This window comes from Naumovozyma dairenensis, chromosome 3 (assembly GCF_000227115.2).
Source record: "Naumovozyma dairenensis CBS 421 chromosome 3, complete genome".
NCBI lineage: Eukaryota > Fungi > Ascomycota > Saccharomycetes > Saccharomycetales > Saccharomycetaceae > Naumovozyma > Naumovozyma dairenensis.
This window is the reverse complement of record NC_016481.1, coordinates 554,294-576,537: the sequence shown is the minus strand read 5'-3', so window position 1 is coordinate 576,537 and position 22,244 is coordinate 554,294. Positions and strand designations below refer to the sequence as shown.

Below are 22,244 nucleotides of genomic sequence, written 5' to 3'. Positions count from 1 at the left end.
CAACATATTAATTAAAGGCTTATTATACATCATAGATTTCCTTTACTGTTGCTCTAAACACCCTTTTTCAGTTTCTTCAAGACTTGGATTTTAGCTGAAATAACTCGCTTGACGGACTCCGGACACATAAATTCGAAGTTTACAAGTTGGAAGGAACCAAGGGTTGTCTGATAGATTACAAAAACGTATTTCGAAGGGAGATTTGCAAAATTAACAAAAGCATAGCCACCATACCAAAGAAGGGCCATTGCTCTGATATACCTCTCTTTCTGCTATAATGTCTGTTAATCAGGACGAACGTGAGCCATTGTTACAAGATGATGGCGGTGATGGTGCAGCTTTTGCAAGAAGAAAACAATTCTTAGATAGAACGACAAAACTAGGCATAATTTTAGTCTTACTCATTTGGGGTACTATTCTACTTTTGAAAAATATACCTAAATTAACTAATGACGGCAATAATGATAAGAAAAATCAACCTCCTCATAGAAAATTCAAATTACCGAATCCAAATGTCACTGAAGATGGACTATCAAAAATTCTTTATGAAAACATTAAAAATGAGACTTTCAAACCAGTCTTCCATTCCTTGCAATGGATCAGTAACTCGGATGATTCCAATAGCCATGATGATAAGGGTTTGTATGTTGCCACAATTAACGATTCTTATGTTATTAAATCTGTATTTGATAAAGATTATTCCCAAACTTTATTAGAAAATAAGCAATTCAGTTATTCTGGTGAAAATCTAACAGTAGATTATTTTAGTGCTTCACCTGATTTGAAATATCTGTTGATTAGAACAAACAGTAAGAAAAATTGGAGACATTCCTCATTCGGTACATTTTTCATCTACGATAAAGACGCAGAAGAAGAGAAGAAATTTCATAAATTAGGTGATAACATTGCACTTGCACAATGGTCACCAAATTCCATTGATATTGCCTATGTTCAAAATAATAACATTTATCTATATTCAGTTGCTGAATGTAAGATTACCGCAACAATTACAGATGATGGTAATTCTCGTATTTTCAATGGTAAACCAGATTGGGTTTATGAAGAAGAAGTGCTAGAAACTGATAGAGCATTATGGTGGTCACCTAAAGGAGATTATTTAGCATTTTTCAAGACCGATGAGACAAAGGTAGAAGAATTTACAATACCATATTATGTTCAGAATCCTGATGATATTTACCCTGAGATGAGACCAATAAAATATCCTAAAAGTGGAACACCAAACCCTACTGTCGATTTATGGATTTATAATTTGGTCGATCAATCTAGTCATCCTACTGATGTGAATTTGCAGCATATGCATGCCGAATCCCCGGTGCTAATTACTGAAGTTAAATGGATCAATAATGAAAGTTTAATCGCCAAGATATCTGATAGATCTTCAGATATTTTGAAAGTTTTATTAATTGACGCAGATTTGAAGAAAACTGAAATGGTTAGAGAAAATCCATCAGAAGGTGGTTGGTGGGAAATTACACATAATACAATGCCTATCCCTAAAGATAGCTCCCATAATAGATCAGAACACGGATATATTGATATTTTTCCGATTAATGGTTTCAATCATCTAGTTTATTATTCTCCTGCAACATCCAATGAACCTATTGTATTGACTAATGGATCTTGGGAAGTGGTTAGTGGACCTTTAGCTTTTGATGCTGAATTAAATCGTGTTTACTTTATTGCCACCATTGAATCATCCTCAACCCAAAGACATTTATTTTATGTGGAATTGAATAATCCACAAGAAATTATTCAAGTTAGTGATGTCAAGAATGGTGGTGTGTATAGTGCTTCATTTTCATCTGGATCAAAATTTGCTTTACTCACATACAGAGGCCCTAGGTTACCATATCAAAAGATCATTGACTTAAGGTCAAAAGAAAGGGATCAAGAAATTGAAGGTAATGTCATTGGTGAAACATTATATTATTTAGAGAAAAATGAGAAATTACAGGAAATCTTATCGGAATATGATATCCCACAAAAGAAAGTTAAACTTTTAAATTTGGGTAAAGATGATGATGGTGATAACATTATAGCGAATGCATTTGAAATTCTACCTAATGGTTTCAATCCTGATTTGCAAGATTATTATCCTGTATTCTTTTATGCCTACGGTGGACCTAACTCTCAACAAGTTCAAGAATCATTTTCTGTCGGGTTCAATGAGGTAGTTGCGTCACAGCTAGGTGCTATTGTAGTAGTCGTTGATGGCAGAGGTACTGGTTTTAAAGGTAAGAAGTTTAGATCGTTAGTCCGCGATAACCTTGGTGAATTTGAAGCCATCGATCAAATAGCTGCAGCTAAACAATATAGTGCGAAATCATATGTTAACTCAGAAAAGATTTCATTATTTGGATGGTCATACGGTGGCTATTTGACATTAAAAGTTTTGGAAAGAGATGGGGGAGAAACTTTCAAATATGGAATGGCAGTAGCACCTGTAACTGATTGGAGACTATATGATACTGTTTATACTGAACGTTATATGCATACACCACAAGAGAATATTGAAGGTTATATCAAATCAAGTGTTCATGATGTTCTACCATTTAAAGAAGTTAAAAGATTCTTAGTTATGCATGGTACTGGTGATGATAATGTTCATTTTCAAAATACATTAAAATTCTTGGATTTGTTGACTGTAAATGAAGTTAGGAATTTTGATGTCCACGTCTTTGCAGATTCCGATCATGCTATTAAGTATCATAATGCCAATGCTGCAGTTTTCACAAGATTATTGAATTGGGCAGCCGATGCCTTCACCGGAAGATTTGAGTACGATAATGAAAGAAGATAGATTAAACGCTATATACCTATATACATTATATACGAATTAGTGACAGTAATTTTAATTTATTCATTAGTCATTTATATAATAAATACAGGATTATAGCGTCTCTAAAAGTATAGATTTCACTGCAGACGTGACTATATGTTCATGGAATCGTTAAGTTTTTATGTAAACAATATTCTTTTTGGTTTTCATTAGATTAACATCAATATCAGGAGTCGTAAACAGAGGACTTTGAGAGACTTACACTTCAAATCCGTAGCCTTTCATACAGGCTTTATATTTTTGAATATATTCTTCACAACTTGAAAGTGATGAGTCAGAGTCATCAGTATTGAACAATAAACACTTATCTCTTTCCTCTTTTTCTGGTTTACAAACACAACATGGCTTTGGTTTTTCTTCTTGTTGTGCAATTTTTGTGTTATCTACTGGAGTATCTGTAGTGTCAACAGCTGGAGTTTTTAAGTCGGACATTATGGAAAAATAATTATATTTAGTCTGGTGAGAGCTTGCTTAGAATAGATGTAAAAAGTTTGTAATAATCTTCACCGTATATTTTTATGGTTTTGAAAAAACATAACAGAGAGTACTTTAAATATATCAGGCAAAGTTTCTTGAACAGTGGACTAACGCTAAAGAATGAAAAATTGCTGGAGTTACTAAAATTTTACAATATAATAGCCTATTTTTTTAAAGGGAGCCTTCTTCCACAATTCCTTTTTCTTTTTGGAAATTTGATTAACTTCCAATTGGCTCTTTCCATTGAAATACCCGTAAACAATTAAGAGGGTAATTGTAAAATTATGATGTACGGGTGTTGCATAGGGCAAAATAATTTAACAGAAGAAGGGCTTAAGCAACGGAATTTAGTTCTTGTTTCAGGGCTCCCCCAATATCATTTCCAACGAGTTTGAAAAATTTTATGCGATGAGCTGAAAAATGTAAAATAAATAAAACTAAAGATTACATGAGATGAGCTCAAATTTAGATACCTTGCATTAACCGCTGTAAGGTACTTATTGTCACACTACGAGTCCATAGATATATACATATATTTGAATAAGCTTTTAGGAAACCTTCATTTTAAACGTTGGTCTAAGCGATTGTGTTGATAAGTTAAATCAAAAAATGAAAAGAAATTTCAAGAATTTGGATTTTGTTCCAACAATTAGTGATAGTGAAGATGATATTCCTGATTTAGATGATAATTCAGATGTTGAAAGCCAAATAGAAGTTAAATCCAAAAAGAGTATACAAAAGAAGAATAAAAAGAATATTAAGAAAAAGCAAGAAAAAGCTGACAGCAATAATGATAATGCTAATGAAGATGTTCATGACGATTTAAATGAAAATTTCCAATTTAACTTAGATAATGACGACGAGTTCGCCAAAAATGCAAATTTACAAAGTTGGGATTTTATGTCTAACGGAGATAATAATGGTGACGAACCAATTAGAAAAGATGTTGATCTTGAAAAAATTATCAGAAGGAAAGGTGGGTTGATCAAATTAGCTAGAGTCGAAGGTGATGATGAAGATGATGAGGAGGAAGAAGGAGAAGAAATTAAAGATGTTGACGAGAATAGCGAAAAACAACCAGAATACGATGAAGATGAAGGTGAGGATGAGCTAGCCATGGATGGATTCGGGATGGGTGCCAAAAAAATCAAAGAAGATCAATATGACGAAGAAGATGAAGATGAAGATGACAATGACGACGATCAAGAAGAACGAGAATCATCTGATGAAGATAACTCCATACATAATGATGAGGAAGAGAAGGAGGAAGGAGAAGACGAGGATACCGCTGAAGAAGTGGCCAAATTTTATGCACCAGAAGCTGAAGGTGATGATGCCAAGAAACAAACGCATACATCTTTCAATACCTTGTCATTATCTCGTCCCGTATTGAAAGGTTTGGCAAATCTAGGTTATAATAAGCCATCTCCTATTCAAAGTGCAACAATTCCTATAGCTTTGCTTGGTAAAGATATCATTGCTGGCGCCGTTACTGGTTCAGGTAAAACAGCTGCTTTCATGATCCCAATTATCGAACGTCTATTATTTAAACCTGCCAAAGTTTCATCTACTAGAGTCATCGTTTTGACACCAACTCGTGAATTGGCCATTCAAATTGCTGATGTCGCCAAGAAAATTGGTAAATTTGTGAATGGATTAACTTTCGGTCTAGCTGTTGGTGGGTTGAATTTGAGGCAGCAAGAACAGATTTTGAAACAAAGACCTGATATAGTTATCGCTACTCCTGGTAGATTTATTGACCATGTTAGAAATTCTGCCAGTTTCAACGTCGACTCAGTTGAAATTTTAGTCATGGATGAAGCTGATAGAATGTTAGAAGAAGGTTTCCAAGAAGAACTGAATGAAATTATGCAATTATTGCCTACTAAAAGACAAACTATGTTGTTTTCTGCCACAATGAATTCAAAGATTAAACAATTGATTAACTTGTCATTGAAAAAACCAGTGAGAATCATGATCAATCCTCCAAAACAGGCTGCATCTAAATTGACTCAAGAATTTGTCCGTATCCGTACCAGAGATCATTTGAAACCTGCATTATTATTTAATTTGATAAAAAAACTGGATGAATACAGTCAGAAGAGAATGGTAGTTTTCGTTGCAAGAAAGGAAACAGCCCATAAGTTGAGAATTATCCTAGGTTTGTTAGGGATGAATGTCGCGGAGTTACATGGTTCTCTAACACAAGAGCAACGTCTCGAGTCTGTTACAAAATTCAAAAGTTTAGAAATTCCCGTTTTGATTTGTACAGATTTAGCATCAAGAGGTTTAGATATTCCAAAAATTGAAGTTGTCATTAATTATGATATGCCAAAAAGTTACGATATATATTTACATAGAGTTGGTCGTACTGCTAGAGCTGGAAGAGAAGGTAGATCAGTTTCGTTAGTCGGTGAATCATCAAATGAAAGAAGTATTGTCAGAGATGCCATTAAAAGTGTAGAAGACGTTTCCAAAATAAAAAATGACGGTAGTAGGGCACTTGGTAGACAAGTAAACTGGAACCAAGTTGAAGAAATAAATAAATTGGTAGAAAACATGGCAGGTACTGTCGAAGATGTCTTAGAAGAAGAAAAGCAAGAAAAAGAAATTCTAAGGGCTGAAATGCAAATTCGAAAAGGTGAAAATTTACTGAAACATAGAGCAGAAATTCAAGCCAGACCTAGAAGAACGTGGTTCCAGTCGGAAACTGAAAAGAAAAATGCCAAGATATTTGGTGTTCTAGCTAAAAACAAGAAAGAAGTCAACAGTAAAAAGAGGAAAAGACAAGAAGCTATGGAAGACGCGCCAAGTAATCGTATGTATAAGAAAACGCAGAAAGATCGTGTCGATGATCAAGAAAGAACTTTCAGAAAACAGAAAAAAAGTGATGGGAAAAAGAAGTTTAAGAAAGGGAAAAAATAATGAAAAGCAACAAAATATAGCCACCTTAAAGACTAATTTCTAAAGAAGGGTAACTTATAAGCAATTGCACTCAAAAATAAAAATTCTATCAATGGTTCATGTCACTTCTGTATAATATTATATATGAATCGAATAGTTTTCATTCTCTATCTGAAGAAATACGTAGTGAATTGTAATTAATAGTTAAAAACCACTATTCATAAAAGAAATCAGTCGACAGGTTTTTCAGGGTTTCCAAGTCGAATTCCTCGTCGTCCGTGTCCACTTCTGATAATTCCAGATCATCATCAATATTCAAATAAATCATTTGGACATTCTTCCTTAAGTCAATTAAGGTTTCGATTTGTTTTTTCGTTTCTCCAGATATATCTGCTTTATGTTTGGAAGAAGATATCAATTGCAATCCATCTAACCATATATATGCAGCTTCTTTTGAGTCTAGGTAGAATTTGAAAATATGCTTGCGGTTCTTATCCGATAATTTTGCTTCTGTATATAAAGTTGTGTGCACTAAATTGACCAAATTCTTCGACGACTTTTCGTCTTCGAAAATCTTATCATTACTGATGTGCCTATTCAACTCCCTTTTTTCAAAATGTACTATATGCTTCAGTGGGATGACAATAGTTTCACGCCTAGGTACATCTTTATCTTGCATTTTAGTAGTTTTTCCAGGATTATTCTCTTGTCTGTTAGCGGAAGAATAGGAGCTGTGTATAGGAATGTTTGAACGTTCTTCATTATTTTTCCAAATTTTATTCTCTTCCACAATAGGTAATTCATCCTGTTTTGTGTTGAACTCTCTAATTAACAAATTAGCATGATTATCAGAAACTACTAAGAAATAAAGTTTTGGGACCTTAATATTGGAGTCCAGGGGATTCTCTGCATAGACCCACGCTCCTTTTTGTAATTGTAGTAATCTTTGATGGGTAACATAATCTACGACTTGATTTGATAAGAGTTTATCAAAACCTGACATATGTCTTGCCCACTTCTTATAATGGGTAGATTTCAATTCATCTAGCTGCCATTGTCGTGCAGTCTTATAAGTCAAAGATTGGATGATCGACAACGTTTTGTTTAGATTTGATTTCGACTGGGAAAAGGCCACTAAGGAAGTTGACGACACAGATGGTGACCCTGCTGTGGTGAGGTGGGACTGAGGAGAAGATGGTGACTTCTCTGAACTGAGTATACGATTGACTTTCTCTAGAATTACTGGTAGTAATGTGAGTAATGAATTTATATCTTCTTTAGATTTAGAACCTGAGTCAATCCATAATTTCAATTGATTATCCATTAGAGCATAAATAAACGCTTCTTTATTTAGTAGTAAGCATGGAATATGTGGATTCACTTTCAGGTTCTTATCGTTTCGACAAAAAAAGGTGTGAAGTTCATCAGATACTCTGAATAAAGTCTCATATAGCGGGAAAGGGTTTTCACCAAATAGCAACTGTTCTGAAAAGCTTTTCTTGAATGATAAACTTGGGTTCTCAAGAAACGTTATTATATCGTATGCTTGCAAGAAACTCAAGTTCAATAGGTCAATATATTCTTCGTTAGCATTTTCATTGAATTCATACATCCAATTATTAATCGTCGGTAAGACATTATTTACGGCATTGAATAAACGATCTGATAATGTAGTCTTGCCATAATCACTTAATTTGAAGGCACTCATGAAGTCACATAACTGTCTCTTATTCCTTATAAATCTTTCAATAATGACTTGTGACACATCCCGGTTTTTGGAAAGCAATAAAGCTGTGACAATATTAGGCCAACCACAATCAACCAAATGCAAACATGTTTCAGGAATAACAAGTGCCGCTGTATGTCTGTCGAATTTCGAAAGTGCATTCAAGCTCTCTAAATACAAAGATATACAAATAATGGTGTCTATAATTAACTGGGATGACGTTTCCAATGGAAGGGAAGATAAATTTGCGACTAGAGTATCTAGAATTATTCTTTTTGTCTGCATAAACTTACAAATCATGACCAGGCTAGTTTCATGATTTTTAAACGAAGGGTTTAAAAGAACCTCGAAAACCAATCTGAAATTTGTCGTAAACATTTGGACGTCCATTGTAGGGATTAGATAAGTAAATAAAGACCAAAATTTAGGATTGGTAAGAACAGTTTTAGATAAATCATAACTACTAGTCATTGGAATCAGTGTCGATAAGACATTGTTGGCGTCATTGAGTACCTCTGAATTCGTTTGCAGTTCAGGCATACTAGAATAAGTAGCTTGATAACATTGAGAAGCTTCATCATGAGTAAGAACGCATGAGGATTCTGCAGCCTCGCTCTTTTCTTGAAGAAATCGAAGAGTTTCAATAAGAGTTCGTTGCTTCGATTCAGTTGTCATCGCCGCTATCGTATTGTTAGCAATGGTTTGTACTTCTGTAGTAACTTATCTGTATTTACCTTTGTCACCTCTCATAGCCTAGAATCTAATTCAATGGCTTGTTTTGTTGTCTGGATGTAATCTAAATCAACCTTTCCATCGGAACCTTGAAGACAACAATTTTTCATTTAAAGGAAACTATCAATATGTTCTATGTAGAAAGGCTACAAGGAAAGATAGACTTCAATGACAAAATAGAGAAATTTACTGAGTGTACCTAGCCATTCTGGGACAAGGAACAAGCACGATTATATTGCTTTACAATAGTCGATACTTATGTCAAAGTACTCTGTCCTTGGTAATGATTCACAGCTGCGGTCTTCCGATGTAGGCAACATGCTTTCCCTTGACGAATATATCAACAAGACTTTACCATTACATCTCAAGGAATTACTTCTAGACAACCTTAAGAAACAAAAGCTAATACCGAATAATATTGCTATCGATGAAGATATTTTGTTAAATCCTGAACTTCTTCCAATATTCAACGAATCTTTACTGTCAAGCTCGACAGCAATCCATTCACCGACATTATCTATCGCCTCACCTTCTTGGTCCTTCGCACAGGGTTTCATTATTGGTCAAATAAGTATAATAATGCTATTGATTTTTTTCATCAAATTCTTTATTTTCTCTGATACACAACCTAAAGATCGAGTTTTAGCAAATACAACTTCCAAATTATCTATTCTGTCGATATTCAAAAGAGGGGATAATAGCAATTCCATTGAGCAAGATGGTGTCGTACCCTATAATACCGAGAGAGTGAATGATTCGAATGATGAACAAACAACAATTATTAGCACCATACTAGAAAAGACATATTATGATGTAACTAGCCATGATCCTGAATCATTAGACTGGTTTAATGTTTTAATTGCACAGATTATTGAGCAATTCCGTAACGAACTCTGGTTGGAGAAGGAAGGTATACTAAACTCTTTGAATGAGTATTTGAATACCCGGAAAGAATTATCTGAATACTTGGGCCCAATTACAATAACCGAAATAGATATTGGTAGTGATTTTCCTATCTTTTCGAACTGTAGAGTCAACATTGTATCTAACTCTGTGGGAAAGAAGAATCTACAAGCAAGAATCGATATTGATTTGAATGATCGGTTGGCCTTTGGATTGGAAACCAATTTAGTTTTAAATTTCCCTAGACCCAGTATTGCGACTCTACCAATTAAAATAAATGTGGCGATAATAAGATTTCAAGGTTGTTTAAACATTTCTTTGACAACTGCAGAAGAATTTTCCTCTAAAGAATGTAATTCTCAATATAATGCAAGCACTGACAAGAGCACAGATAGAGCTAATGAAAGTACTGGTTATTATTTGGTGTTTTCATTTTCTCCGGAATATACAATGGAATTTGATATTCACTCTATGATTGGTTCTAGGTCTAAATTAGAGAATATCCCGAAAATCTCCTCTTTGATAGAGTATCAAATTAAAAAATGGTTTGTTGAACGTTGTGTAGAACCACGGTTCCAATTTGTGAAGTTGCCGAATTTATGGCCAAGAAGTAAAAATACCAGAGAAGAAAAAACGTCGCAAATGGATGCTGTAAATAAAGAAAACTCGTAAGAAGTAAAAAATATAATAAGGAAATGTTTATTTAATTTTACTGATACTATAAATCATTTAAGTAAATATCGCCGCTACTATTAATGAAATATCTTTCACTATTACAGACGATATCATAATTTCTTTCTAGATTATCCTGTTCGATTTCACCAATTCCATTTCCATCATTTAAGATCCATATTTCGTCATATTTTTTACAAGCATTTATTAAGGGGATTTCATAATCCTTTAGATTACATAAATGTTCCACCTCTCTCGATCGAACATCCAACTTAGCGCTATTTTTGATATAATATAGAGGTAAATGATTTAATTGACTTAGATGTTTTGTTGAAATTTTGTACTGAATAATAATTGTTGAAACAAAGATTAGGAGCATACAAAATGATAGTTTATATCCGTTTGAAATAGCAAAAAGTCCCATCAGGCATATTTCCATACAATAAATTCCAGCGTATAATTGCATTAATGCCTGTGGGTATAGCTTACCAAATGTTTCTGACTTATTTTTATTGTTGTATTGGAACTCAAATAGGTACTTAAAGGAAATGTACACTAAAGAAAAAGATACACAGCACATGGGAAGTATAACTGGAGCAATAACGCTATAAATTATTCCAATACATCCAATTACAGAAAATATAGGGTAAATTGCTCCCCATTGGAAACTTAGAGACGTTTTCAATCTCTCAAATCTTTTGTGAGGCGTGTATATGAATGGCTTATAATATAATAACTCGCAAAGTAGTTCTTTCATCCTGATTATGTTTCCACCAGCGTATGCGAGACCTCTCATTAATACAAACGAGCATAAAAAATTAGAACTCTTTGGTAAATCGTGCGCCAATAAGGAGGGGATACTTACTGGATTATTTACTAAACTTTCTATTATAAAAGAAAGACCAGAGGAAATTGTGACCACAAGGAAGATATGAACAAAGAGGAATATGAAGAACCATCGTTGAATGTCAATTTGGATTTCTACTCCAGTTTTACAAACCTTTAAAAGGCTGAACCATCTGAAGATGTAAGGTACCACCTCTGTTAAGAATACCAATGTCATTACAGAGAAGATGCTCATTAGCATATCGTTGATAAATTCAGTGTTGTTTATGATGACCGAAGGTAATTTTACAGGCGATCTCAAGTAGGGAATCTGCGAAATTAACCCAATCAAACCAACAGGTATAATCCAACCAATTATTGTCAGAATACTTAAGATATTAGCAGCTACTGATCTTAAAAATATGGCATAACTATTCGTTCTTGTTATATTGGACCATCTGATATCATTCGGATTTGGTCCGATAACTACATTATTCCATTCTTTGTGGTGCTGGAATAAAAGTAGCTGACCGAAAACATGAGCTGTTTCAACTGTATCAAACTGTATGAATACCTTCTCAAGGTATGCATCAGGATTCGCATGTCTGTTAGAAGTTATGAAGTTTTGGTGACCCGTTTCCAACTGATAATATTCTTTTTCCCATTTTTCACTTATCTTGTTATATTTGGCTAAAACTTCCTGGAATTTGTTATACCGATTTTCAATAAAAGATTGTTTCTCTATTTCCCAAGAAGGATAATGGCTTGCTATTATTTTGCTTGAATCCTTCCACTTCAATCTTATGCGGAAATTAAATAATCGATAGCTTGTTTTGGAAAAGAAAATCAACTTATTCCAATAGAATCTATACATTTTCCATCCTTTGGGTTTACGGGTACTTTTAAAAAACTTTTCTAGCATGATTTCCATTATTATCGTCTCTATCTTTTCTTGGATACTGCACATCCTTTTCCATATGGTGTAATATTTCTTGGTATCTCTTGATAAAAATTGGACGTCTCTGATGGAACCTATCAAGCTAAAATGTTCCATTATCTTACCCATATCCTTAGGAACATTATCAACATACAAGACCGTTTGATACTTATCTTTTAAGATTTCTTGTGTCGAGATTCCTGTAGTGAAGCTCAATTCTGAATTTAGCATTATGTGGAACCAACTAATGACAAACACACCTAATATTAAATGGATAATTAATATATTTGGTTCTGCTGGGGGGATGATATTTGACATATTTAACTTATCTAGGAGATGAGATTTTAATTGATCGAGTTTATCATCTTTTCTATCGTAATCCTCATAAATCATATTTTGGTCATTCGAAAAAAGGTGTAAAGGAATCAGAATTGGTATATGAACTAATGAAAGGATGAAAAAGAAGAAGATTAAGAATTTCAAAAACCTTAATAAAAAGTATGCGTCTAATCCACATTTTTTCTTATATATTTCATCCGATGCCATAAATAACTGGGAAGCCCAATTGGTCTTCTTTTCAGTTTTCGTAGTATTGTCTCCCCAAGGGGTGCCGCTGTCATCTTTCCCATAATCATCTTCCTGTCCTTTCTCGTGCAGTTTTAGCACTCTATTTGCTTGATAAATTGATTTTAGTTTTGTTCGAAGAAATAAAAATAATAAAATTTGAAACGCTAAGAAAATTACAGACAAAAGAATTCCAGAAAGGAACCTTTGCAACGTAATACCGACATGTCTATGAGCAGATCCCGTTCTTGTATTATTGAGAAACCTTGAAATTATACTTGATGTGAAATTTTTTGTAGAAGATGAAGATGGATTTTTTATTGGATTGAAATTAATTACCAATTGAGAGTTGTTGGAATTAAAATCAAAATGGGGGTTCAATCGATTTCCTCGGTAGGTACCCTCTTTAATCATTTTGCGGTTTTTTGTGTAGTGCATTAGTATCTAATCTCTTGCTAAGACGAAAGTTTTACATATACATCGATGTTATTACTATTCTTCTAATTATAATTTGTGACACACTTGTGTACGAACCAAAAATAATGTATGGGTGTGTTGATTGTTTAGTTTTCATGAAATTGGAAAAAGTATCAAAAATAAAGAAACTAGAATCATAGCAAGCTGAAGAGGGATGCTCACGGAACAACGTACGATTGATATCATTCCACTGGATTTAAGCTTGTCAAAAGAAAGACCTTTGACGTCTTGCATAAACTACGATGAGTGTTAATGCTTTTGCCGATACCCAAAAGGGATTCTATACAATTTTTCCAAAAATTGACCCTAAGGTTACGGCACAAGCTGGAGATACTATCCCATTTGTGAAACTGTTGAATGGCCATGAATCTGCTACAATTGTTGCTAGAAGATGGGATTTATATAACCAATTACACTCGCAGTTCCATGATCAAGTTGATGGAATCGTTGAGAACATCGAAAACGACTTGAAAACAGAGATATCGAATCTTGTTTTTGATAAAAATACTGATGATGATACATGCAAACGGAGTCAATGTTTTAATTCAGTATTCCTGTTGGGATCAGATAGTACTATTAAAATTACTGCTCCACCTACTGAGGAAGATCCATCAGTACTAAATGCCATCATAGATATGGATAAAAAAGAATGCCCCAATGTCAGAATGATGCTACGAAGAGCCATGTTCAAATTGTTTTCTATTGGTGATACAGACAAGCATAAGACAACAGGAAGTAAAGAAGATCAGCTAAAACAAGAGGATAAAGAAATGAATGAAGATGACGGATCAGACAGTGATGTGGAGGACCTGGGGCATAGAGCAGTTGACGAAGTGTCGTATGATTTATCACTTGTAGCAAATTTCAAAGACATTTTCCATAAAAATCTAAATTTGATTTTCAACATAAAAGAATTAGAATCGATAAATTTAAGCTCTTTAGATTCCTTTCTTGTTCTTTTGAAAAGTACTTTAAAGTACCCACACGTTAAAATTACATTTATCTTCAATATAAGTTCGAACTTATCAAATATTGAGAAAAATTTAAAACAATCTACAATTAGACTTCTGAAGAAAAAATATAGCGCTTTAGATATTTCAAGTAATAGGGGATTCAAGTATGCCAATAGAATTTTCCAGAGTTTTCTTGACACAGTAGAAGGTAAATTAAATCTTTCGGATCGATTCATCAAATTTATTCTAACAAAGATGGCGAACAATTCAAATCACAACTTAAAACTATTAACTAAAATGCTAGATTATTCATTAATGTCATATTTTTATCAAAATCCATTTTCAGTATTCATCGATCCAATTAATACTGAGTTTTTAACTGACGAACATTTTAAGATTTTAAGGAAATGTCCAACTTTTATGTTTTTCATTGAAGGGTTAATTAATAACCAGGCACCTCGCTCAGAAATTTTAGGCTTATTAAGTAATCAAGATTCTTCATTAGAGGAGTTTTTCGTTGAATTTTTGGTGAGGGAAAATCCAATTAACGGGCACGTCAAATTCGTTGCTAATATCTTGGAAAACGAATTAAATATCAAGAATTATAATCTGATAGAATTATATTATAGTTTATTGACTGGTGAATTAGATTCATACCTGGAACGTTGGCCTGCCTGTGAACAGTTTAAGAGGGAACTAAAGTTTGAGCCAATTGATACTATTTTCCAAGAATTATTTACATTAGATAACAACAATGGATTATTATCACAAGCCATTTTCCCACTTTATAAGTCGAACATGGAGGATGATTTGTTGCTATGGGAAAGGGTACTGCCTCCGCCACACTCATCGCTAGCAGAGGGAGAGGAAATGACTGAAAGAGAAACTATTGTATCTAGTTTGGAGAAACTTGTGGGTCCAATAACTGGTCAGTTATTCAAATTATATCGAGAAGCTAATTCAACAATTAATATTTATGACTTTTATCGAGCTTTTAAGTCCACCATGCCCGAGAAGGAAATTATGGATTTTGTTATAGAATATTCTAAAGATGATGAAAGTCTAAGTCGATTCATTGACACAGATGAAAGTCATTTAGCATTTGAAAAGATTACATTGATTTTGTTTATGCAGGCGATTTTCGATTTTGATCATATTGGCCTAATTAAAGAGTATAAATCCAAGAATTATAACTTCGTTGAGAAATGTGTATGGAGAGGCATTTAAATACTGCAGAAACTTGCATGATAGATTTATTTTCAAAGTTAAACCATAGGGAAACGGACTAAAAGGTTTCTGTAATAATGACTAACATATATTCCTTACTCTTATTTTTATTTATCTTATGAAGACAACAATATATATTTTATTTTGAATAAAGACATATGTTATGTAGTGTAGAGAGGCTTGTTTCATTATAGCATTCACTTAACATTCAAATTAATGTTTTTCAATAGGAATATAAACATCAACGCAATGAAAATATAGATGGCTATTGACAGTGGTTTCTGAATGAAAGCATTCTTTGTATATTGATATTTGATTAGAATTTTAGCTCCAGCGATTTCATTGACTAAATTCTTAAAAGTAATTTTGACTCTAACATGGCCTTTCTTTAAATCCAAATATGATTTTTCTGCCTTGACAGAAAGATTAACAAATGGAATTGGAGTATCTATATCAGCAATTTTAGCTCCCTCTGGGACATAAACAGAATATTCTACAGTATCATACACAGTATCAGAAGGACCATTCAATAATGGGACGGAGAGTAAATACATGTCACTATCATCATTCGATTTATGTAGGAAATCAGACAATTGATTTGTCCAACCAATAGTGAAATTATAGTTCCAGCCACCAAATATTGGGAATCTTGGTTTTAAGAAGTAATGATTTTCTTGAATTTTTGCTGTAGAGACTAAACCAACTAAATCATTATAATAGTGGCCGAATGGATTTTCAGGTAATAGCATTTCAATGATGGCAAGATAATGACTCTTTCGCATATCAGCTTGTTGTTGGTCCCTCATGTAATTGATTCTTGAAAATCCCTTATCTAATTTAGCACCTTTATTTTTCAGTTCATAATATTCTTTAAATTCCAAAGTGGAAGCCCATTGAGAAACCCAAATGTCTCTCTTCAATAATGTCACTTCATTTAGGGGTAAGTTATGATTAAAAACAACCTCTACATCTTGTTCCTTTTCAAATGGTTTAATATCATCCCATGGACCGAAAAATATTGCTTCTTCGTTTGGTGGAACATTAGTTTTTCCTTTCAAATAGGCATCATCGGGTGCGTTAAGTTCTTCAAAAGAAGAACTACCACCGATGGTCAAAGTACTTTCCACAGTTGGATAAGCAGAAATTGGAAATCTATTCGTCTTCAATAGTAATGATTGTTCATCAGAGATAGCAATATATTCAGGGTAAGGAACACCTGCGACGTTATAGTAAAGAGCTGTGATGAATGAGAATTCTTGTTCGGGTTGAATCGGAGATGGAAAGTTGATAACTCCATATCCTACATATTCACCTGTTTCTTCTAATCTAGTGACATTGGGAAACAATTGACAATTCAGATATGTATCAGTACCTTGAATGACAGCTGTAAACATGGAAACTTTTCCTAGGGAATTTCTAGGTAATGCGAAATAGTATTCGGTGACAGATTCAGGACCAACATTTTTAGCTCTAATTTCCACCCTTTCAGATAGATAACTTTTACTAACATCAATGGCTCTTCTATAATCGATATTTTCCCAGACTTGTTCAGGAATAAAGTTCTCGATACATAGAACAGAATTCATATGGATGAAAAAGGTGATAAACACCCACCAAAATATACTAGCATTCATGACCAAAAAGGAAATACGGTGTTGATTATTGGACGCAAAGCAACTGACTTCCTAGAATATAAAATATATTCGATTCTGGGGTCCAAGTGATTATCTTATTCCTATAAGACGCACTTACTCTAGTATATGTTCCAATAGCTTGTTGGTGTCCTTTTCTCATTGTAATTTGGGCTCCACCGGGTAACGGCTAAGTTTATTTATTTATCAGAATGGATCTTGAAGTAGTAACGGATGATGAGTGGCAAAGGTCATGAATGGAATGCATGTATGAACACATGGAATATGCAAAATGATCATAACTCCATGGTTGACAGTAGCTTCCCTAATGATAACGTGGTTGACGGTATTTCCAGTGATGAAAATGAGCCCTCTACATTAGACCTCATTAGGGATGTAGCCTTCCCAAATGCTGCTCATGCTACCGGCAGGAGAAGGATGAGCGAACCCTCCCATAGTCATGATTCTAATCATCTAACTGATAACTTATTATCCAATAATATAGACCCGAACGGCATTGAAATTTGGACACCTACTTCCACTGATGCTTTAATTCATAAACCGTTGAATGAATTACTTAGGGCGGTTCATCTGTCGCCACGAGACGAGGATCCCAATCTAATGGAAGATCGGTTTTATCATACGATGCTAAATGAGAATGATGCTCATTACAATCGTGGTGACCATGTTGTCAGTAAAGTTAAATTTGCTGATCACAATACAACTAATGATTTCCCATCGAATATAAGACGGCATAGTGTTACATTTGATACAAATTCCGCATTATCTAAAGATTATAATAATAAGGATATATATCCAAATTTTGCGAGTTTTATAAATGAAAACGGTTCACCATTACAGATTTTATACAATAAAATTCAAGTATTTTTAATTCGAAATAAAATTTCATTGGAATTTTTGAAGATTTTCAGGAATTATATTTATCTTTTAGAAAAGAATAATGAAAATCCTGAAAATGACCAATTTGTACTAAGATTGCAAAATGAGTTAAGTAGAAGTTATCGGCTGACCTCAGAGATGAAGGAGATTTTATCTATCTTCATCTTAAACCCCTCTACCCTATTGACTAAATTGGCTCATTGGGAATATAATAAAGATGAGAATATAAAGAGAAATTTTTTAAAATTTTGGTTACAAACTGTCAATAAAAAATTAAAACTACAATATTTGGAAATTCGTTGGAACGAATATTTGAAAACGAAATGGTTTAATTTTTGGAATTTCAAATATACACAAGATATTGAAATGATTAGTAAAGATGCAATAAAATTCGACAACGAACGACAATTAATCAAGGCATGGGATCTTTGGGAGAGAAAAATCTTTTTGTACAAAGCACAAGATAGTTTGGCTAATAAATATTTTCTAGAACATGTCTTCAACAGAACGAAAAGAAATTTTGTTCGAATAAAACAATTGAAAGAAAAATCTGTAAATTTCCACAATAAATTATTGAAAAAAGATGTAATAAGAACGTGGCAGCTAAAGCGTATACAGAAAACTTTTGACAAGAAATTAAATGAAAACCGCTTAAACTGTATGTTCCGGAAAATAATTAAGAAATGGGATGTAATAAAAATTAAGAAAGAGAGGGCAACAGTCACAAATATTTTCTTTCAAAGATCTCATTATTTAAAAATATGGACTTCCAACACAGAAAAATCACAGATTAAAATCAATGAACTGGTATCTTTAGAGAATCGCTTCATCAAACAAACCAAGATGAATAACTTAAAGAATATTATGAAACGGAAGAAACAAGAATATATTACGAAAGAGAAGTTAGATGACATTCTACTTTGTTTTATTTTCAATCACATTTGGAGACGTAGATACACTGAAAATGTTGATTGTTTGACCTTGTTAAATATAAATGAGAAGAAACTACTAAAGAGAACGCTTACTTTTTGGAAACAAAATTTGCATCTACGCCTAAAAGCAGATGAAATGTTTAGGAAAAATAACTACCTTCAATATATTAAGAAATGGAAGATTCAATCGAGGTTGGCTCACCTCGAAAGCGAGAAGAACAGGAAACTATTCATTGATAAATTTGGATTATGGCATAAAAAATTATCAGTTAACAAGCAATATAGAAAATACTTCAAGACAGTAGTTTTACGGAGAGGCTTGAAAAAATGGACCGAATCGATTCATAGGACGAAACGACTTAATTCAAAAGCAATTGCATATAACAAAAACAAACTTCAATTGAGATATTTCCGAAAATGGCTCCAATCAAAACAAGGTATAATAGAGAATGATGAAAAAGCTCGATTATTCCATAAATTGAAGATCATACTGAAAATAAAGAAATGTATACAGCATATTAAGAATGTGAAAATACTTTCAGATAAAATTGGTTCATCTTTTGTGCGAAATAGATGCCTACAGAAATATTATTCCCTATGGAGGGAGAAAAGATATGAAAACTATAAAGCACGTTTAATATCATTAGGTAAAAGATATGAAAATCATTTACACTCGAAAATTAAATCAAAATATTTTACGATTTGGGGTCAGCAATATAGATTATATACCGTAGAGTGCGGAATAAGAGGCCAAGAGTCAAGAAATTTATTTCTCAAAAAGTTTGCTATGAGATTGATCAAAGAACAAATGATTGAAAAGGAGAATTTATCCATTATGAGCTTACAATATGATATATCCAGACTCAAAATCAAGGTATTTCTACGATGGCACAATCATCTTTCATATCTTGTAAAGTTAAACGAAATAGCAAATGACAAAATAAATGAAGATAATATACATTTATTACAAGATTATACTAAGAATTGGAGCATGAAGTTTATGAGAATACAAAAAAATGAAGAATCAGTTCCAACGTTTAGGAAAAGGTGGGATAGAGCTACGGTGAGGGGGATTTTCATGTTGTGGAAAAATAAACTAAAAAACTTTGAACGGAATTTGGAAGCAATTCCCAACGGAACCCCGAATTTTAAAACCCCTAGGAAATCAATAATGGGAACGTCTTCTACAATCCCTGGTTCAGAAAGGATGAAAGATTCTAAAATGAAAGCTATGATGAATCACTATAGTAAAGCAAGGCGAGCAATTCCAAGTCCACTTAAGACATCATCTTCACTGAATCTTTCAGCTCGGAAGAAAATTGAGGGAAGATCTTGGGAGGGAAGAAGTCCGTCACCTACGATTCACATGGGGAACTCGAATACTAACGACCAACGCGTAATAAGGAATAACTCGATATCTTTAGGTGATATCGCCGATATCAAACCAAAGACCATTCTACAAAGCCGTGAGAGGACACCCGTTAAGGATTTAAGTTCCATTGATGATACTAATGATACTCGAATAAATCCGAGACTAAAGGGATCTCCAACAAGGCGGAATCCGAGATTAACAAACACAAAATGATTAATATATTCCTCTTTATTTCGTACATAAAACATGTATAATCGAGCATACAAAAAAAGCGTAAGCAATTATGAAGGAACTCAGACTAGTGAATGAACAGATCAGCTTAGTTTGCCTCGACTTCATTTTTAACGACTAGTTAGTTGTCTATGTTACTTATCATACTTCCAATGTACATGTTGAAAATATTCTTGATATGATTAAGGGTTACCCGGTGTTTAGATCTTCCGGTGGCAAAAAGTTAGAATTTAATATTTCAGAACCTTTTTAAAACTAAAGGATTTCTTCCTTAAATTCGATATTTTAGTTCAAAATGTGCTTAAGAACTAAGAAAAATCCATCCAAAAATAGGGTTTTGTAGTCAATTAAAGCACATTTAGGTAATTGTAATCGTAGATTGTTGGAAAGCAACAAAGAAAAGAATACTACAAAGAAAAGAGACAGATAACAAAATGAATGGGATCCAAGTTGATATGAATAGGCTGAAGAAGGGAGAAGTCAGTTTAGGGACGTCCATTATGGCAGTTACTTTCAAAGATGGCGTTATATTAGGTGCTGATTCGCGCACTACTACCGGTGCATATATTGCTAACCGTGTTACGGATAAATTGACTAAAGTCCATGATAAGATTTGGTGTTGTAGGTCAGGATCTGCTGCTGATACACAAGCTGTGGCTGATATTGTGCAATATCATTTAGATATATATTCTACACAATTTGGAACCCCCTCCACTAAGACAGCTGCCTCAGTCTTTAAGACACTATGTTATGAAAATAAGGATAATTTGACAGCAGGTATCATCGTAGCAGGGTTCGATGATGCGACTAATAAAGGGGAAGTATATAGTGTCCCGCTAGGTGGGTCAATTCATAAACAAAAATATGCAATTGCAGGGTCTGGTTCGACGTTTATATATGGTTATTGTGACAAGAATTTCAAAGATGACATGACAAAAGACGAAACTGTACATTTTATTAAACATTCTCTTTCACAAGCTATTAAATGGGATGGCTCTTCTGGTGGTGTTATTAGAATGGTTGTTTTGACGTCAGAGGGTGTAGAAAGATTGATATTCTACCCAGATGAGTATGAGAACTTATAACTATAATGTATGAATATATATATATATTATAGATCTACATATTTCACCTATGGGATTATTTTTCGAAGAGTGGCATATATGAGTAGGTAAATGTAAAAGACAGTAAAATTGTGTCTACAATTCTTTCGTGTCTGGTGGCTGGTAAATAGAGTTACTTAAAAAAAGAATAAATTCAAATATTGGATAATATCTATGTAGGATATACGTAATTTTATTGCCAGATGGCTGGTTGTGGAAGGAGAGATATCTTTTAACCAAACGTAAGAAACTGGAAATAGCCTACGTGAAACCTCTAAGTTTTATCCCAGACCAACGAGTAGATAGTCATCATCATGATCTCAGTAAAAAAATGTTTCGACTAATCAACTCAGTCATTTAAAAGTCGTCTATAAGTCATTCCTAAATAAAGCCTGTATATCTCCACAAGTTAGGAGCCACCCATTTGTTCCTTCCTTAAAGGCTTACAATGCAATCCAGACACTCCTCCGAAGTGTAAATTAATCCCAAATCTACACAAGTATTAATTGCTATCGGTGAAAAGTTAGTGCTAACTGGATGCAAATCAACATCGATTGTAGAACGCTTGCTCGCTGATGATTCAATAACTGGATCAGTAATATCTTAGTGTCTACAAAGGAGTCGCCAGGGTTCTTCCAAAAAATCTTCTATACACATATTCTCCGCCTAATCCAGCCTTAGAATCTAACATCAAATTTCCAGACAGGTAAATCAGAAAATATATTTGGCATAGTATAATCTAACCAAAACAGAGAAATGATCAAGGGCTTCTGAATACCAGACACAGAACCCTCATAACCGAGCTCTGCAATATTATA

The 22,244-nt window shown here is 33.6% G+C and overlaps 10 protein-coding genes across 10 annotated transcripts; 6 read left to right on the top strand and 4 right to left on the bottom strand.

Moving 5' to 3' along the window:
• Positions 1 to 277: 277 nt before the first annotated feature.
• DAP2 (dipeptidyl aminopeptidase) lies at positions 278 to 2,821 on the top strand (the record flags this gene model as incomplete). Its single annotated transcript, XM_003669106.1, has 1 exon — positions 278 to 2,821. The coding sequence occupies one exon, from the start codon at positions 278 to 280 to the stop codon at positions 2,819 to 2,821; it is 2,544 nt and encodes an 847-aa protein (XP_003669154.1).
• A 237-nt stretch (positions 2,822 to 3,058) lies between these two features.
• Positions 3,059 to 3,292, bottom strand: COX17 (copper metallochaperone COX17; the record flags this gene model as incomplete). The annotated part of the gene is made up of 1 exon (XM_003669105.1): positions 3,059 to 3,292. The coding sequence occupies one exon, from the start codon at positions 3,290 to 3,292 to the stop codon at positions 3,059 to 3,061; it is 234 nt and encodes a 77-aa protein (XP_003669153.1).
• Positions 3,293 to 3,946: 654 nt separating this feature from the next.
• Positions 3,947 to 6,262, top strand: DRS1 (putative ATP-dependent RNA helicase; the record flags this gene model as incomplete). Its single annotated transcript, XM_003669104.1, has 1 exon — positions 3,947 to 6,262. The coding sequence occupies one exon, from the start codon at positions 3,947 to 3,949 to the stop codon at positions 6,260 to 6,262; it is 2,316 nt and encodes a 771-aa protein (XP_003669152.1).
• A 193-nt stretch (positions 6,263 to 6,455) lies between these two features.
• On the bottom strand, positions 6,456 to 8,642 carry LMO1 (Lmo1p; the record flags this gene model as incomplete). The annotated part of the gene is made up of 1 exon (XM_003669103.1): positions 6,456 to 8,642. The coding sequence occupies one exon, from the start codon at positions 8,640 to 8,642 to the stop codon at positions 6,456 to 6,458; it is 2,187 nt and encodes a 728-aa protein (XP_003669151.1).
• Positions 8,643 to 8,957: 315 nt separating this feature from the next.
• MMM1 (ERMES complex subunit MMM1) lies at positions 8,958 to 10,274 on the top strand (the record flags this gene model as incomplete). Its single annotated transcript, XM_003669102.1, has 1 exon — positions 8,958 to 10,274. The coding sequence occupies one exon, from the start codon at positions 8,958 to 8,960 to the stop codon at positions 10,272 to 10,274; it is 1,317 nt and encodes a 438-aa protein (XP_003669150.1).
• A 46-nt stretch (positions 10,275 to 10,320) lies between these two features.
• SPO75 (Spo75p) lies at positions 10,321 to 13,038 on the bottom strand (the record flags this gene model as incomplete). Its single annotated transcript, XM_003669101.1, has 1 exon — positions 10,321 to 13,038. The coding sequence occupies one exon, from the start codon at positions 13,036 to 13,038 to the stop codon at positions 10,321 to 10,323; it is 2,718 nt and encodes a 905-aa protein (XP_003669149.1).
• A 281-nt stretch (positions 13,039 to 13,319) lies between these two features.
• Positions 13,320 to 15,257, top strand: ORC3 (origin recognition complex subunit 3; the record flags this gene model as incomplete). Its single annotated transcript, XM_003669100.1, has 1 exon — positions 13,320 to 15,257. The coding sequence occupies one exon, from the start codon at positions 13,320 to 13,322 to the stop codon at positions 15,255 to 15,257; it is 1,938 nt and encodes a 645-aa protein (XP_003669148.1).
• Positions 15,258 to 15,454: 197 nt separating this feature from the next.
• Positions 15,455 to 16,891, bottom strand: OST1 (dolichyl-diphosphooligosaccharide--protein glycotransferase subunit OST1; the record flags this gene model as incomplete). The annotated part of the gene is made up of 1 exon (XM_003669099.1): positions 15,455 to 16,891. The coding sequence occupies one exon, from the start codon at positions 16,889 to 16,891 to the stop codon at positions 15,455 to 15,457; it is 1,437 nt and encodes a 478-aa protein (XP_003669147.1).
• Positions 16,892 to 17,122: 231 nt separating this feature from the next.
• SFI1 (Sfi1p) lies at positions 17,123 to 20,305 on the top strand (the record flags this gene model as incomplete). Its single annotated transcript, XM_003669098.1, has 1 exon — positions 17,123 to 20,305. The coding sequence occupies one exon, from the start codon at positions 17,123 to 17,125 to the stop codon at positions 20,303 to 20,305; it is 3,183 nt and encodes a 1,060-aa protein (XP_003669146.1).
• A 452-nt stretch (positions 20,306 to 20,757) lies between these two features.
• PRE3 (proteasome core particle subunit beta 1) lies at positions 20,758 to 21,408 on the top strand (the record flags this gene model as incomplete). Its single annotated transcript, XM_003669097.1, has 1 exon — positions 20,758 to 21,408. One exon carries the CDS (start codon positions 20,758 to 20,760, stop codon positions 21,406 to 21,408), a length of 651 nt encoding a protein of 216 aa, XP_003669145.1.
• Between the last annotated feature and the right edge of the window lie 836 nt (positions 21,409 to 22,244).